General features: G+C 40.5%; 2 protein-coding genes and 1 non-coding gene across 3 annotated transcripts in view; 2 read left to right on the top strand and 1 right to left on the bottom strand.

Moving 5' to 3' along the window:
• Positions 1-6,577, bottom strand: part of scarb2c (scavenger receptor class B, member 2c) — a 35,023-nt gene extending 28,446 nt beyond the window's left edge. Inside the window, exons 1-3 of the mRNA XM_088630410.1 lie at positions 6,172-6,577; positions 2,305-2,462; positions 266-413 (exon numbers count right to left, since the gene is read on the bottom strand). Coding sequence (XP_088486536.1) covers positions 266-413; positions 2,305-2,462; positions 6,172-6,294 — 429 coding nt within the window. The 5' untranslated portion in view covers positions 6,295-6,577. The remainder of the gene's footprint in view (positions 1-265; positions 414-2,304; positions 2,463-6,171) is intronic.
• A 256-nt stretch (positions 6,578-6,833) lies between these two features.
• Positions 6,834-6,905, top strand: trnag-ucc (transfer RNA glycine (anticodon UCC)). The gene has a single exon. It is a non-coding gene; the product is annotated as a tRNA-Gly (tRNA).
• An 843-nt stretch (positions 6,906-7,748) lies between these two features.
• Positions 7,749-15,190, top strand: fam47e (family with sequence similarity 47 member E). Its single transcript, XM_088630411.1, has 8 exons — positions 7,749-7,961; positions 8,224-8,602; positions 9,234-9,409; positions 10,204-10,366; positions 11,174-11,374; positions 12,918-13,061; positions 14,509-14,586; positions 14,946-15,190. The coding sequence occupies exons 1-8, from the start codon at positions 7,900-7,902 to the stop codon at positions 15,075-15,077; spliced, it is 1,335 nt and encodes a 444-aa protein (XP_088486537.1). The 5' UTR covers positions 7,749-7,899; the 3' UTR covers positions 15,078-15,190.
• Positions 15,191-15,543: the final 353 nt, after the last annotated feature.

Here is a 15,543-nt window from a genome sequence, read left to right as displayed (position 1 = left end):
GAGGGCACAAGCCCGAGAACCCAGGTCCGTTACAATAACAAAAGGACAGACAATGAAATGTGGGCTATTTCGAAGTCGCAATTGCGAGATATAAAGTCACAATTCTGATACCAAGTTGCAATTGCGAGATACCATAGCGCATGTTTTTTTTTACTCCCTGGCGGAAACGGGCTTCCATACACGACCAGATAATCTGCTTCTGAAAAGACTTTTACATTTACAGAGCTGACGTGGTAGACCAGGAAGGGAGGACATTAACACCTACCAAAGCAGGAATATTGGCAGTCCTGATAGGATCGTCCTCTCGGTGTCCTTCGGACATCTCGGGCACAAACACATAGGTTTTCGGATTCAGAGCAGATATTTTGGTACTGTTCTCCAAAAAATGCACATTCTCCATCGGCCGGAATTCCCTACGAAACAACAATAATCATACTTTAATTGAAAGCTTATTATGGGCAGCACAGGAGCAGGTAAGCCTTTAGATACAGGATCTGGTCAGGATTGCAGGTTCAAATCAGGTTGCAGGTTCACTGCTGGTGCTCCTCTGAAGGAGGTACTTCACTGTGGCTGTGTCACTGGGCCCAGGAATCGCTGGGGTCATCCCTACAATGGCCAGGCATTCATTGCTCTGGAGTCGCTTGCTGTCTAGTCCACTTAACACTACAGAACAGAGGGTGGGCTCTGGGCCAGCGAGCCACCGTGAGCTAGTCAGTGTGGTACATTATGTTGGCAATATGGGGAGTAGGTGGGGCTCCACATTGGTGGTGGTGGAGGGGATCCCCATTACACTGTAAAGCGCTTTGAGTGCAGTGTCCATAAAAGCACTATGTAAGTGTAAGGACTAATAATAATAATATGACAAGCCTGACAGAATGGGAGCAAGGCCCTTAACCCCAGCTGCTCCAGGGGCGCCGTATAAATGGCTGACCCTGCGCTCTGACCCCAAGCTTCTCTCCCTGTCTGTGTGTCTCTTGGAGAGCAAGCTGGGGCAGACTGGGGTATGCGAAAAGACAAATTTCTAATACAAGAAATTGTATATGGCCAATAAAGTGATATTATAAACTCATAGGTCTTTCGCCACACATGAATTTCAGGGTTCGGTACTCTTCAAGTGAACTGTATCGTGACCCTTGGTCTAGTTGTGCACTGCGAGTCGGTGTGCCAGTCAGCACTGTAGCAGGAGGGGCAGATTACCAAACTGCAGGCGTTCCGTGTGAGTCTCGCACATTTCCTCGCTGGCAGGCTGACAGGCACTGCGTACAATGACTGCTGTATTGCAACAACAATCCTCTGACTGTGCAGGTGGGTATTTCTTTAAACTGCTCACTGCTTGTCATTCTGCACCGAGGTCAAGTTTAGAGCGCACAGCCAACAGTTCGATGCTGGTTTACTTCCTCTAACACGCTCGGTTTATCCATCGTCAGAAAGCTGCCTACTCCTAACAAGGACAGAAAAGGCCCAGAGCCCACTCAGTAAGCCCAGGGTGAGCCTACATTCTGAATAATGCAAATTACAAGCACAAACTGACAATTAAGGGACACCACGGATCCTAGCTAGCATGTTTTTGGAGGTTTGGTAGCATCCTGGAACTCCCAGAGAAAAAACATGTGAACTCCACACAGACAGGCATCCCAGTCTGGACCCAAGGGCCTGACCACCTGGCCTTGTAAAGAAAATGCCACAACACGGAAAAGATGAGTAACCCTTGGAAAGGATCTTCTCCTTCTGTCCCGGTAAACCAATATCGAAAACTGACTTCATGGTAAATAAAGACAAACAAGAAGCAATTCTGTGGACAACGACTGTAATGGTATGCCAAGCACATAGAAACTACAGAGTACATAGTAGATCACGCACAGAAAGAATAAATGAAATAATAGGAATAAGCTGGTAAAATAACGTACAGTGCCTTGCAAAAGTATTCACCCCCCTTGAAACACCTCAACTGGACACAGGCGGACCCCAGTCAAGTAATTCTGTGACTTGGAGAAGAGAGTTGGTTACTTCTGAGGTGACCGGTGTGTCAAAGCAAGGGGGTGAATACTTATGCATTCAAGTATTTTCTCCTTTTTATTTTTAATTTAGTAAAGTTTGCCATTATACAGTACTTTGTGTTGATGAGTGGCAACATTTCTCAAGTTAAATACATCCTGGTTCCACGCTGCAACACAATCAAATGTGAAAAAGTGCCAGGGGGGGTGAATACTTTTGGAAGGCACTCTACCTTTCCAAAAGCATCCGGAAGTGCCCACTAGTGTTTCACAGAGCCCCTGTGAAAAAGAAAAGAGAATGGGTCTTCACCTGTACGTGTAAGGTCCGATCTGCTCCACGGCTGGGCTCTCTCCCTGGAGCACCTCCGCGGGGTTGGTCAGGTTGAAGAAGTAGAACTGCATGTACACTGGAGGGGGAGGGTTCTGCCAGGCCTCAAAGGCATCTGTGCCGTTCCTCAGAACTATTTCCTGCAGCACAAGGGGGCCACAGGCAGACTCATGAGAACATTCCTTTTCGCCAGCAGCTCTATCACACTGAGCTCACAGCTGGCAGCCCACTGGAGATCAGCAGGTGTGGGCCTGGCCAGTACCTGGATGGGAAACCCCCTGGGAAAGATAAGGTTTCTGCTGGCAGAGGTGTTAGTGGGGCCAGTAGGGGGCGTTCACCCTGCTGTCTGTGTGGGTCCTAATTCGGATGAGATGTAAAATTGAGGTCCTGACTCTCTGTGGTCATTAAAAATCCCAGGGCGTTTCTCGAAAAGATTAGGGGGTGTTACCCCGGCGTCCTGGCCAAATTTCCTCCTGGCCTTTACCAATCTTGGCCTCCTAATAATCCCCATCTATGAATTAGCTTCATCACTCTGTTCTCCTCCCCACTGATAGCTGGTGTATGCACTATGTAGTTGCTGTCATCATCCAGGTGTACACTGGTGGTGGTGGTGGAGGGGAGTCCTCATTACCTGTAAAGCACTTTAGGTGGAGTGACCAGAAAAGTACTATATAAGTATAAGGAATTACTATGATCTTGCAAAGGAATGTACTCCAATCGTGCAAAAATCCTTAAGAATAACAACACGAAAAGGATATGGTTAATTACACACTTTAGTTCAACCTACTTGAAATTCTCACTTCACATGTTCAACGCACATCCGTGTGATCTCCAATTTGGCACACTTATCAAGGCGGTAAAGTTACCCCTAGATGTCAGCTAGCAAGCGGAGAATGGTCTCATTTTAATCATGTCATACTGGCTGCAGTCTAAAAGTTCCATCTGCTGTAAATCTTTCACAACCATCTCTCATTTATGCACATTAGAAATGCCCCACTTTTAAATAAAACAAACCATGTTGTTGTCATCAACTGTGAGGGAAGAGCACAAGCACACAGCAAAGTCAGATGACAACAATTTTGACAATTACACTTTTAAAACTAGCACACAGCATGAAATACAATAATATCAGATAACACTCCCAGTGTGAATAATCTATAGTGGATAATCATAAAGAATGACAGTCTATTTCTTCTTCACTTGGTAACTTTTCCACTTAGTTTCTTCTTGAAAACGCAAAATGACATTTAAAATTAAAAACCGAGAACAGGAAGTGATTCTTTCTGCACAGAGTTGTGGGGGTATGGAAGAAGCAACCCACTCATGTTGTTGAAGCTAATAGATCCCAAGATCTCATCCAGCTATAAAACAAAGCAGACGAGCCCAAGGATCTCCTCTCATTTGTAACCTTTCAGAAATGATTAAAATTTCCCATAGGCAGTTGTACTTGTGACTGACACAAAAGTACAGTGAGTCACAGAAAGAAAGCACTGACACACAAGAGTCTATGGGCAGCGGCATTTATCATGACAGTTTGATATGTTGTGCTTATTTAACAGGATGCCTTTCCACGTGACGTGGATTCAGGACAGTATTTGAAAGTGGTATAAACTCCACTGAACTCCACTGTAAAACCACCGTGACAGACAAAAGACACATAAAAGCAAGTAAAAACAGAAACAAGAACCGAAAAGGTTTAGCCTGTAGTCAAGGTCAGTGTGGGTGAGGTTAGTATTTCTAATCCCATACAGCTACCTCAGATTGAAACATTTCACTTGCATTTTTCACCCAGCACTGTCAATACAGTGATAACAGACTCCACGGCCAATATGTGTGTTTTCTTTATTCTCTTTTCAGCATGGAATAAACCTATTATTTGTTCCTTTGAAGCTTCTCTATAGACAACTTTAACATGTAAGTTTAAATTTAAATGATCGCGTTAATCACAATGATTGCTTTTATATAGCAATTCCCATCCTAATAATATCGACCCATACAGTACGGTATAGGAGATGATCCACTTCCTCCCCTACTGAACTGCAGAAGCCACCTGCCATCGAGCTGGCCCACACAGCAGATGAAGAGGAAAGGTGACAAATTATTACTTCACCACCTGGATTAAGGGGAAATTTCGGAAAAATCAAATGGTCCCATCACGCCCGGAAAGGAATTTTGCCAGGACACTGGACACATTCTTTTGAACAGTGGCATGGAATCTTTAATCACGATCAGTCCAGTCGCCACACTGGAGGCCTGGATGGGAAATTCAAACAGAAGAGAGACACCCACTGCTGCAGTAACGTCGCTTCACAACAGCACCCTGGTTTTCTTCAGGGCACACTGGTTCCAGCACTGATCCGGCCCAACTCAGCTCAGATTCTGACATCTAACGAGATCACGTGACCAGGTGGTACTGGAGCTGTCAAAACATATAACTACTAGTTCAAAAACTTTGCAAGAGAGCTGTTGACAGCCATTTCCAGGACTGCTCTGCAGCCATCTTGCCTGAATCGCTTAGTAGTTTTGCCTTGTTGCCACAGTCCTTTCACTAACTTAACGTACCTGAGACTGGCACTGCATATAACTCTTTATGTTCCTACTTGTGAGTCATCTTCCACTCTTAAGTATGAAATTCAGTGCTTGTTGGATGCAAGCACTGACTTGTCCTCGGAGCTGAAACTCGCTTAAGGCTTAGATACATGATTAGAATGAGGTTTCTCAGCTCTTCCACTCTAGCTGACTGACGACGTCCAGCCTGGACAAACAGAACATTATTAGACTCAAAACAAACAGCAGCACACTGAAGGGGGGAGAGAAAAGCCGTATGCTGTCATTTCCAACACGGCAAACAAAGTTATCACAGTGCGCCCAATCACCACACCCAGAAAACGACAGGCTACGTACTGTACAGTATTTCAAGGTTCAGGGGAGAGAGCTAACTCAGCAAGCAAACACGACTGAAGGTGACTGCAAAACTGAAACTCGGTTTTTCTTCTTTCGCTTTTACTTCAAAATCAAATTAACCTCTGTTTTCGCCTTTACATACAGTATGGACTCTTATTGTTACCCTAGCATCTTCATCTGAAACGAAATTCTCCAACGTGTTTGATACGTGCCAGATGAGAGTGTTCGTAACAGAGTACTGTGGGTGCAGTTTAAAGAAGCCCTTCTGTGTTTGTGGAAGGCAATACACCACTCCAGACAATGTTTCTCCGCCATTCCAGAAACGATTAGTTTGCCTGTTAACGTCTACGTGCAGCGTAGAGGTAGAAAACGCAATGTAGTGTCTTAGCCCCCTATGGCTATTCAGCAACATGACTATCAGTCTTCCAGAAACACTGTAACCCAAACGATTTAGCGCCACTCGCGTCACAAAAAGAATTACTGGGACAGAATTCAAAAATGCACATTTCAGTTTTATAAGAAATCAAAACCCACTTGTTTCAGTACTTGGAATTCTATTAGAATTCCATAAAGGTTTAAGACTGCAGGGGGAAATGCTGTGTTTTAATGCTCAGAACACAAGTTTACGTTACAAGTAACAAAATGAAAGGGAAATATCACTTGACCCATTTTCTGTAGGCGGTATGGCAGGTTTTTGTTTGCCCGTTCTTCGAGAATAGACGGCTTACAAATAACAGCGCAGGCACTACAGGAGAATTTACTGCGTCCGAATAACGCAGAGCGCCCTTTCATATAAACGTAACGTTGGAGTAAAATGCATAATTGCTGATCTTAATTGTGCTAAAAATACCAATTTCAACTGTTTTGATTCAAGACTACAAACTTTGTAATAAACCTTCGCTACGACATAAAACGAGACAAATGAAGCTTATGTAGCCTACTTACCCGTTTTATTCGGGAGTTCAAAGCGTTTTGAAACACTTGTGCCAAAACCAAGGCGATGCCCGTAATTAGGACGGCTATAGAAAGGATCCCAATCAGGTAAATAAAGTAAAATTTCTTGATCATCGTGGCTTCTCAAACTATTGTTACAGAATAAAAACTGAGATCAAACACGCCAGAGGAGCAATGTCCTGTACTGCAACGACGGATAACCACCTCGATAAAATTATAGGCTCCACTGCTGGCTGACTTGTACTTCCATGTTTTTAATTCTTAAAAGAAGATAAATTCTCCGTTTCGTTTCCGCTCACATGACAGGATAGGTTTCGAAACGCCCTTTCTCTATTCACAATAATCTCAGCACTTTCACTGTGAAACAATAACCGAACATCTGGTTGTCGCACATAAATGACGTTTCAGAAAAACAAGATTTGGCGACCAATGGTGTGTGTCGTCTATCATAAATCTTGTAGGTTACGAGTAAATATGACATACACGAAACAAAATGATCTAATTTTACACCCCTTTAATGCTTTTAAGGTGGAAATGCAGTATCATTTAAACTCCACTAAATACCTCCAAAAATGTTTTTATTTATATTGATATAACCAGCAGCTATATCGCTGGAGATGTGAGTCTGGTCAGTGGATACCGTGATACCGTCTGCGTTGGTGGTATAGTGGTGAGCATAGCTGCCTTCCAAGCAGTTGACCCGGGTTCGATTCCCGGCCAACGCATCGGTGAACATTTTAGCTGATGTGTGGTGAGCGCTCTGGCGCTGTGCGGCTATATTTTGGTGGTGGAGAGCAGTCCCCATTACCTGTAAAGCGCTTTTGAGTGGAGTCTCCAGAAAACCGCTGTATAAATAATAATAATAATAATTGCCTACACTTATATAGCGCTTTTCTGGACACTGCTGTCTGTGTGGGTCCTAATGCCTCCGTATAGTGACGGGGACACTATACTGTAAACAGGCGCCGTCCTTCGGACGAGTCGTCCCGAGGTCCAGACTCTGTGGTCATGAAAAATCCTAGGGCGTTTCTCGAAAAGAGTAGGGGTGTTACCTCGGTGTCCTGGCTAAATTTCCTCCTGGTCTTTACTTATCATGGCCTCCTAATAATCCCAATCTATGAATTGGCTTCATTACTCTGCTCTCCTCCCCACTGGTGTGTGGTGAGCGCTCTGGCGCATCATCCAGGTGGGGCTGCACATTGGTGGTGGAGGGGAGTCCCCATACCTGTAAAGCGCTTTGAGTGTAGTGTCCAGAAAAGCGCTATATAAGTGTAAGCAATTATTATTAATGCTAACTGCGCTGTACAAATGTGCGGAGTTAAACTGGGAACCAGATCTTTCTGGCCTGGAAAAGAATTAAACTGAGGTGGGGGGAGGGAGGCAGAATAAATTTACTACATATTCCACCTTCTTATCACCCGGTTAAGGACCGACCCCTTGCAAAAAATTATAAGTGTGTGGGATCTGTAAAGGAAGTCCTCCTCTCACTAAAGGAATTTACGCCTCAATTGTTTGAACTAAGTACCAGGAGAGACCAGGAAAAAACATCCGGGGACTTCACCGTTTCCTAGCAACGACGCTGTGTACAGTCCGACTCGCTTGTCAGTCGTGTCGTTGTGCTCAGACTTCTGTTTTAGTTAATGCAAGTTATGTATGTCTAAATTACCTTCTTAGTTTGGGCGTGGATTTTTATGAAGACTCCTACTGAAACAGTTTTAAATGAGTGGTACAAGATTATTTCCCGTTGCTCAGTCGGAAAGCACAGTTCGACGGCACCCATGGTAAAAGATTTATTTATCTAGTTCAACTTTGTGTTTAAAACAGTGCAAAATATATATATAACAGAACATGTTTGGTTAAGGTCTGGAAGGTGATGAGCTTTGTTTATGCTAACATGTATCTGCTGTTGATTATCAATCAATCAGAGTACTCTGGGTTATTGAATTAAGAGGTTTTCTAATTCCTAATTAAAATATTAGAATCAGTAAACAAAATGCAAGCTTCCAAATGAGTTATAATATTCATATAAACTGTTATTTGCAGGTACAAGGAAAGGCTAAAGACAAAATATCTCAAAGAGACAAAGAACAAACAGCAGCTTTCTGGAGCCCTGAATTCGCATTGCTGGCTGTTCTTAAAACCCGGGCTGGATGATGTCCGAGATGGGTATCCACCTCCTGTAGGGGATGAGAACTTCACCCGGCCCCAGAAGGGCCCTGTTCCTGTCATCCACGGAGCCGAGCCCTCCTTCAGCACCAGCGAAAAGATGCCCAGGAAGAGATTCTCTAAGCAGCAGGTGTGCTTCTCGAAACTCACCCCGATGCAGCAGGCCCGGAGGGAGCACATTGCCGAGGTCGAGTACGGACTCACCCAGCACCCACTCGCTCTCTATCCCCACCTAGAGGAGGGCATGTGTCCAGAGGTACGTTTCTGTGCCTCCAGTGCTGAAACACATGACTAGTGCATTGCAATGCTTTAACCTCCTCTAATGTCAGTTCTACACCTAGACATTCCAAGGTTCATAGAAGATGAAAGTAATGTGTCAGTATAAATGGTTTTTATCAGCAGCTTCTTTAAGCTCAGTGTTTTCCATCCGATATTCAAGATTGATTTTATTTCTATCTTGTGCAACTTAACTCACTATAGCAGAATCTAAATCATTGCTGGAAATGAGGAAAAGCTGTGGTTCTCATGCAGCTTCCTCTAGTAATCTACTGCAATCTGATCATTCACCCCTTCTTCTGTACTGTTTTCTGGTCAGTAATCAGTTCTCAATTAAAAGCGTTTTTACCTTTATCTTGGTGTTTGTAAATTTATTCTAACTTCCTCCTTAACTGTAACTGTTATAGAAGAGTGTATGTTTTTGATATGGTATACTTATTTCTAGATTGCTTGAAATGCAACAAACACTTAACCTTACTTGCATTAAATAAATTTAAAAAATTGTGGGTTGACTCTGACAGGTTTATGATCTTTGCCGTGTGACTGCAGGCTTGATACTTTCCTTTGTCTGTCACTTTCCACTGCTGATAGATTGCCATTATCTCATCTAGCTGTTGGACAAGGTAGTAGATGTCCTTGACCCAGAGATGCATTTGACCAATGAGTTAGGATCTTGCACTCCAGACCTTGAAGAAAAGAATGAGGAGGACTCGTCCAGCCAGTGTGAAAGAATGAACCTAAACCCATCAGGGTCAAATCTGAGCACGAGACATTCCACCAGTGTCATGCAAGTATACTTCCACTGAACGGAGGTTTAATCTTACTTGGCTTTACTGAGATCTACAGTATGTCGAATTTGTAGATTGATACCTTTATAGACCTTTTATGTATAATTCCATTATGTCAGGGCATAAGTTTATATCTTTTTATGTTCTAGCTGTTAAGGACTCACAGCATTATATTTTGTGTTTTCTTATAATTACCTTAAAATAATCCTCTTTTTATTGAGTAAAATTTTGATGTCTCGGATCATGTGTATGTTCCTTCTCAAGAGACATTGTATTCACCACATATTTAAAACTCTGCAATCGTATCAGACTTTTACATCGTTTTTACATAGACCTAGAGGTGGTTAAGATCTTTCTGACAACCAGTGACATTGTAGCATGTAATACAATGTTCTGCTGCATACCATTTCCTTTTCACAAAAAGGATATTCATCTATTAATGTGGAATTTGCACAGTACACATACTGTTTCAATAAGCATTTCCAAAATTGTATGTGGGGATTTTTTCCCCAGTATAAATTATTGATGACTTCTAAATATGTCTTTTTTTGTTGTTAACATTACACTTAATTCAGAAACAAATAATTAATGTATCAAACAGTTCCTGATATTGTTATATAGTTATGTACTTTTTATACAATTTACCAGTAAAAACTCTTCCTTTTGAATGAAGAATTCATATTTTTATACACACCTCTAAGGAGCAACTGTTTTATGTTCACAAATGTTATTGTTACATAACAAACAGCTTTATCCTATTTTAATCACTTCCAACGCATTTTGGGGTCCCTAGGACTGATGACTCAAAGCAAAAAAATCCTTATAAATGGCTTCCATTGAAAGAAGATTCTACAAAAGATGACGGGAAGGTAAAAGTGAAAAGGCTGCCTTCTCCATCTCATGATGAGGACATTAAAAAGGTGACAAAGGAGTTCTGTGACTGGGTTGTTTCTTTGGTAAGTGTCACTGTTCATGACTGTACTTCTGTATGAAATTGCTCCAAAATCACTGATTCTGCTGTGTTTTATCCTAAATATGAAGGTGTTTTTCATTTGTGAAAAATCTGAAAATGAATCTGAGTTACGGCCAACAATATATTGTAGTACAAAACAAGGTGAAAATATTTTATACATTTTAAAAATGTATAGGTTTTGAGTATTCATAGTTCGCTTTTTCCTCTGTCTTCACTGTTGACATTTTCAATGTTTCTGTTAAAAGCTGTTAGACTCCTCCCTTGTTCTGTTCAGTAGAAATCTGTTCAATAATTGTTTTACAAAAAATGTTGAGGAGTGTGCTTCTGTCATTGTGAGTAAGCTCTAGTTTAAAAATTGGAGAACAATGGGGCAGACTCAATGTAAGTGTGCTCACGCTGTTCAGGATGGATCCTGCAGCCTGGAAATGTACTACTAAGACTATAGACTATGTTTGTGTTGACATGTGCAAAATAAAATGTGTCTGCCATAAATGGCATGTGTCTGTAGTATTGAGTAAAATTGTACTCGGCTACTTTTAATACCTGTTTGAATCCTTTAAATTTAAAATCTATCTTAAAGTGAGGCACACGAGTTTACAGTACATTTAAATCCACAGAAGAGACATGTACAGTCTCCTGGATATTGGGTTAACGGAATGTCTTGTGACAGAAGACCTTACAGATTTTGTGCATGTGTGTGTTGGTGGGGGGGGGGGTTACATTTAAGTTTTTTTTGTTGAAGACGCAGCCGCGTTTTCTAGAGAACTACTAAAACGGTTGCACTTCGCAGGGAGGAGAGAGCAATAACATTGACGAGCCCACTCTCGTGAGCCTTTTTGGCAGTGGCTACGAGATCAAGCCCCCCTTCACAGTTCCCATCCAGGTGGTGGAACTGAACAGTGTTCCTGCAGAGCTCCGGATGTCTGTGGAAGAACTACCTCGGGAGACTGCATCCGAAACAAAGTTTTCAAGAGATATCAAAGCAGAGAAGGTAGGATCACCCTCATGAATATTCCGTAATAAACTCTAATGAGCAGCTACCAGTGATATCAGCCGAGAGTTTGTTTGGCTTGGCTTCTCACAGGTCAGCCATTATTATACATGTACATGAAAGCTATATCTTGCTGAAGGTTATGAGTCTCTGCTCGTGCGGGCTCTGTGGAGGACCAGTTCATGTGGGTTTCATTTATTGTTACAGCTTCAGGAATTACTAATATTTTAGATTTTTTTGAACTTGAGATATGAGTATACATGGTCTTTTATAGTGTAAGAAGTTCACATCCATCCTCATAAATTTTATTCCTGTTTTAAAAAAGTGCGTATAAGTAAATCAAATTTGTATTTAAAGTTTTTATTTTGTTCTTTCATTGACACCAAAATTTGGTGGAAATCGAATTTTATTTCTTTCATTGAGAATGATTGTATGTCAGAAATGTCATTTTTATAAAAGAATTACTGCATAAAAAAGTTAAAACATGCTGGTTTCTGTTGGATAAATAGAAATGAGTCCCGAAGCATTACTTAAGTGAATATTTCAGTACTGTAATGGAGTATGCTACAGTTAAACAGCCTTAAAGATTGTGCAGTACTAGTTTCATCTGAGCATGTGATCTTACAGTAAATTGAAACTGGAACTATGAAATGCTCACAATTTTCCAGTAGAGGGGAAAGTGCTTAAGGCTGAACCTAACTTCAAAGTGTTAAATAACTCAATTTGAATTTTGAAAGAAGGCAAAAATGAACACAATTTAAAAACAGTAGCAACATAATAAATATCAGCCAGACAGTTGCCTTTATGAAAAAAAAAATGACTATTTTAATTGTCACCTGTAGGTGTCAGTAAAAGATATTAAATGATCACTATTGAAATGTGACACAGGTCATAAAGCACAATACTAAGGTGTTGATGGTTGGGGGCACATTACTTGTTGAGCAGCCTAACTGCAGTTGGGAAGAAGCTGTTCTTGAAACGGGAAGTTTTGGATGTCAGTGATCTGAAACGTCTACCTGAGGGGAGCAGCTGAAATAAGTCGTGCACAGGGTGAGATGGATTCTTAATAATCTTGTTAGCGCGTATAGTGGTACTGTACGTTGCGTGTACAAGGATTCAACTGAAGAGAGATCAGTGCAAGTGATCTTTGAGGCCTACAGTAGGTAACAATGCGTTGAAGTCTTTTCCTTGTTAGGATGTCCGTGCTTCCATACCACAGAGAGATAGAAGACATCAGAAAGCTCTCTATAATGCATGTTGATTTAAAATAAAGAGAGGTTCTGATGTTAGTGTAGGTTTGTTCTTTGTTTGGGGAAATATTTGAGACTGGAGATGAAGTTAACAAAACACCTGAATAATAAATGCCATCATAGTAAAACACAAACACCTGAACATACTGTACTTCCATACGCCTCAGCACGTTGATTGTGTTTGTGCTAATTGCTGCTCATATTGCGGAAAATAGCTTCATCTATGGTAAACTTTCAGTATATGATCGCTTCAAAGTATTTGAATATTGAATTTTTATGTCACTTTTTTATAGACGTCATGTGGGGTGAAGATAAAATATGGAGCATGGTATCTAGATCCTAAAACATGGAAAAAAAGAAATGCAGATGAACCGCTAGAAGATCCAAAGATAATCTCTGAAGAAAAGCAGTTTTCAATGAATCAACCAAGTGAAAAGGTGATCTTATCTGCTGTGCTGGTTCAAGCCTCTCATTTCTTACACTGAATTTTCTCTTCCTTTGGAAGTTAGTGATCAGTGTAAAAGCTGACTAGTGTGATATCTCAGTATAGATCATGGTTTATGTTTAAAAAGACTAATATCCTGTATATATAAAATCATGAGTTAAACATTTCCAGTTATTTTATAAAATGCTTTCTTCTTTGTTAATTTAGCACTTCATTCATTTAAAACCCACTGTAATGGCTATACCAAATGTTATATACAGTACATTCTGATTATTCTTACCAGATTTCGAAATCTTAGATTTCGAAAATTTATGAAGTTACGAAGAAAAACATGTAATCTCAGTTCAGTCCAATTTATTTGTGATATGCACAAGTGCAATTCAATGCTTACAGTATCTTTTACTTTAACCACATTCATGAATTGTACAGTGAATAGTTTAGCCAGTCGTGAAAACTACTTAATTCTGTCACAGGCATCTAAATCCATTGGTTCTCATGCCTTGGTTTAAATTCAAGATAACATCATTTCACTTGACCATAAGAGAAACTGCACAGAAGTGTCAGAAGAGTGCAGTGCAGGGCTGTGAAGTCCTTGACCTCCCTTTCCTCTCAAGGAGAGACTAGATCTTAATCCCATACATACATAGGATTGTTAATCCCTTTAGTCCAAGGGTCATTCACATTTTCTCACCTAATGTTCTAATGTTCTCTTTGTCTGAGAGGCTTATGAGAGCTACAGCTTTCAAAGGTTGTGAGCTGATGTTTTTAGATGTGTAACTAAGCTATTTGAACCTAAAGATGTCTAAAATGCTCGAATAATAATTAGCACGCCTTCCATTATTGGCACGCAAAGGGGGTTTTAATAACACGTGCTGCAGTAAAGGTCTAATAAATCGCAAAGAAATTAAGTTAAAAAATGCTAAAACCTATACTTGATTGTTCTGTTCTGGTTATAAAAAATATATAATGATTCTGCAAACATTTAATAAGAAATCTTATAAAATTGCTCTTTCATGTGACCACCATTTAAAACGTCAGAACTTTTTAGATGAATCCACATGAGCATATGTAAAAAGCTTTTCAAATTAAAATAAATTAAAGGACTCCTGGTCCTTATTATTAATTTATTATTTATTTCATTTGTAGTTATAAATATATTTCCCTCCATGTTCTTGGTTTTGCTTAGTAAATGTAAATTATCCTTTCCAAAGAGGTGTTGAAAACAATCTGCGGTAAATTTTCAAGAGCTGATGTTTTTTCAAAGGTTGTTTTAAAGCAGATAAGTAGAATTTTGAGAATTATGGAAACTGTAGACACTGAGATTAATTTTGTTTACCCATAACCATGGGTTCATTGGTCTGTTGCTTGGTTTCTACACACCGCTGATAACACAAGCAGTGCCTGTAAATCACGTGACTGTTCTTTATCCTCATATGAAGGATGAAGAGTTGAAGCAGATGCATGGGACACTGGCCTTCAAGCAGTTCATTCTCAACAAAGGAATGCGGGAGCCAATGGTGAGAACAGAGGCACATTTTCATCTCACTTTATACAACACCAACTGCCATCGATGAGGCTTATGAAGGGCTTCAGGTGTCTTCTTCAGGCTCAGCAGCTAAAGTATTGTATTTCTCCTTATTTGAATAAGAAAATCAGAGTAGTTGTCCAACAGTAATTGTCCAAAAATGATAACTAGGTTGTTCAAAAGCATAGGCTACTTCCATATACACTATACTCTACAGGGTGCATCCCTGCAATTTAAAAATTTTGTAACCTTCTTCCTGTGTCAAAGTGAATATGTATAAATACAATTACACTACAGAGACTTGTTGTGTTGTGTTATTTATCATGCTCATCTGAAGCTCTCTCTTTTCAGTTTCTCCAGAAGCTGTTTACACAAGAGGATGAAAAAGAAAAGTTCCAAAAGGATAGCAACAAAGCAAACAGAAACGGACCTGGTGCTCTCGGTTCAACAGCAACACACGCAAGACCAGCTTCATATTTGTAGCATGACTCTGTATTGATATTATTTGCAGTCTGTGCTTGTGACATTCCTCTTTGTTAAAATACACTCTTCATTAGCTCCTAAAAAAGTCTGTGTTGTGTTTATTGCGTACTTGTAATGCAAATCTGAATACATATTACTTAAAACCATAAATTGTATTCGTGTCTCTGGGATGACATATCATAGAACTTGTTTTTGAAAGCACTGTCAGCAGTTCAACCAGCATTGCCACATACTGTACCAAACAGGTTCATTGTTTAACAAAGACATCTGTGTCTATTGATATGCAAGAATTAATGATGATTTTTTTCATGCATAATGAAGGATGATTCAAGGGAGACAATAATTTGCTCATCAGTCAACAAACTATAGAGTCAAAGATCACAGGAAATGTCTGGTCTTGTTTTGGCTGCCAGCACTTTTCCTACACATCCTTTGCAACTGGATTCTTCTTCTGCCGTAGGGATGG

Source organism: Lepisosteus platostomus, chromosome 4 (assembly GCF_059453375.1).
Source record: "Lepisosteus platostomus isolate fLepPlt1 chromosome 4, fLepPlt1.hap1, whole genome shotgun sequence".
Classification (NCBI taxonomy): domain Eukaryota; kingdom Metazoa; phylum Chordata; class Actinopteri; order Semionotiformes; family Lepisosteidae; genus Lepisosteus; species Lepisosteus platostomus.
Note: the sequence above shows the minus strand (reverse complement) of the source record. Positions and strands in the feature narration are given on the sequence as shown.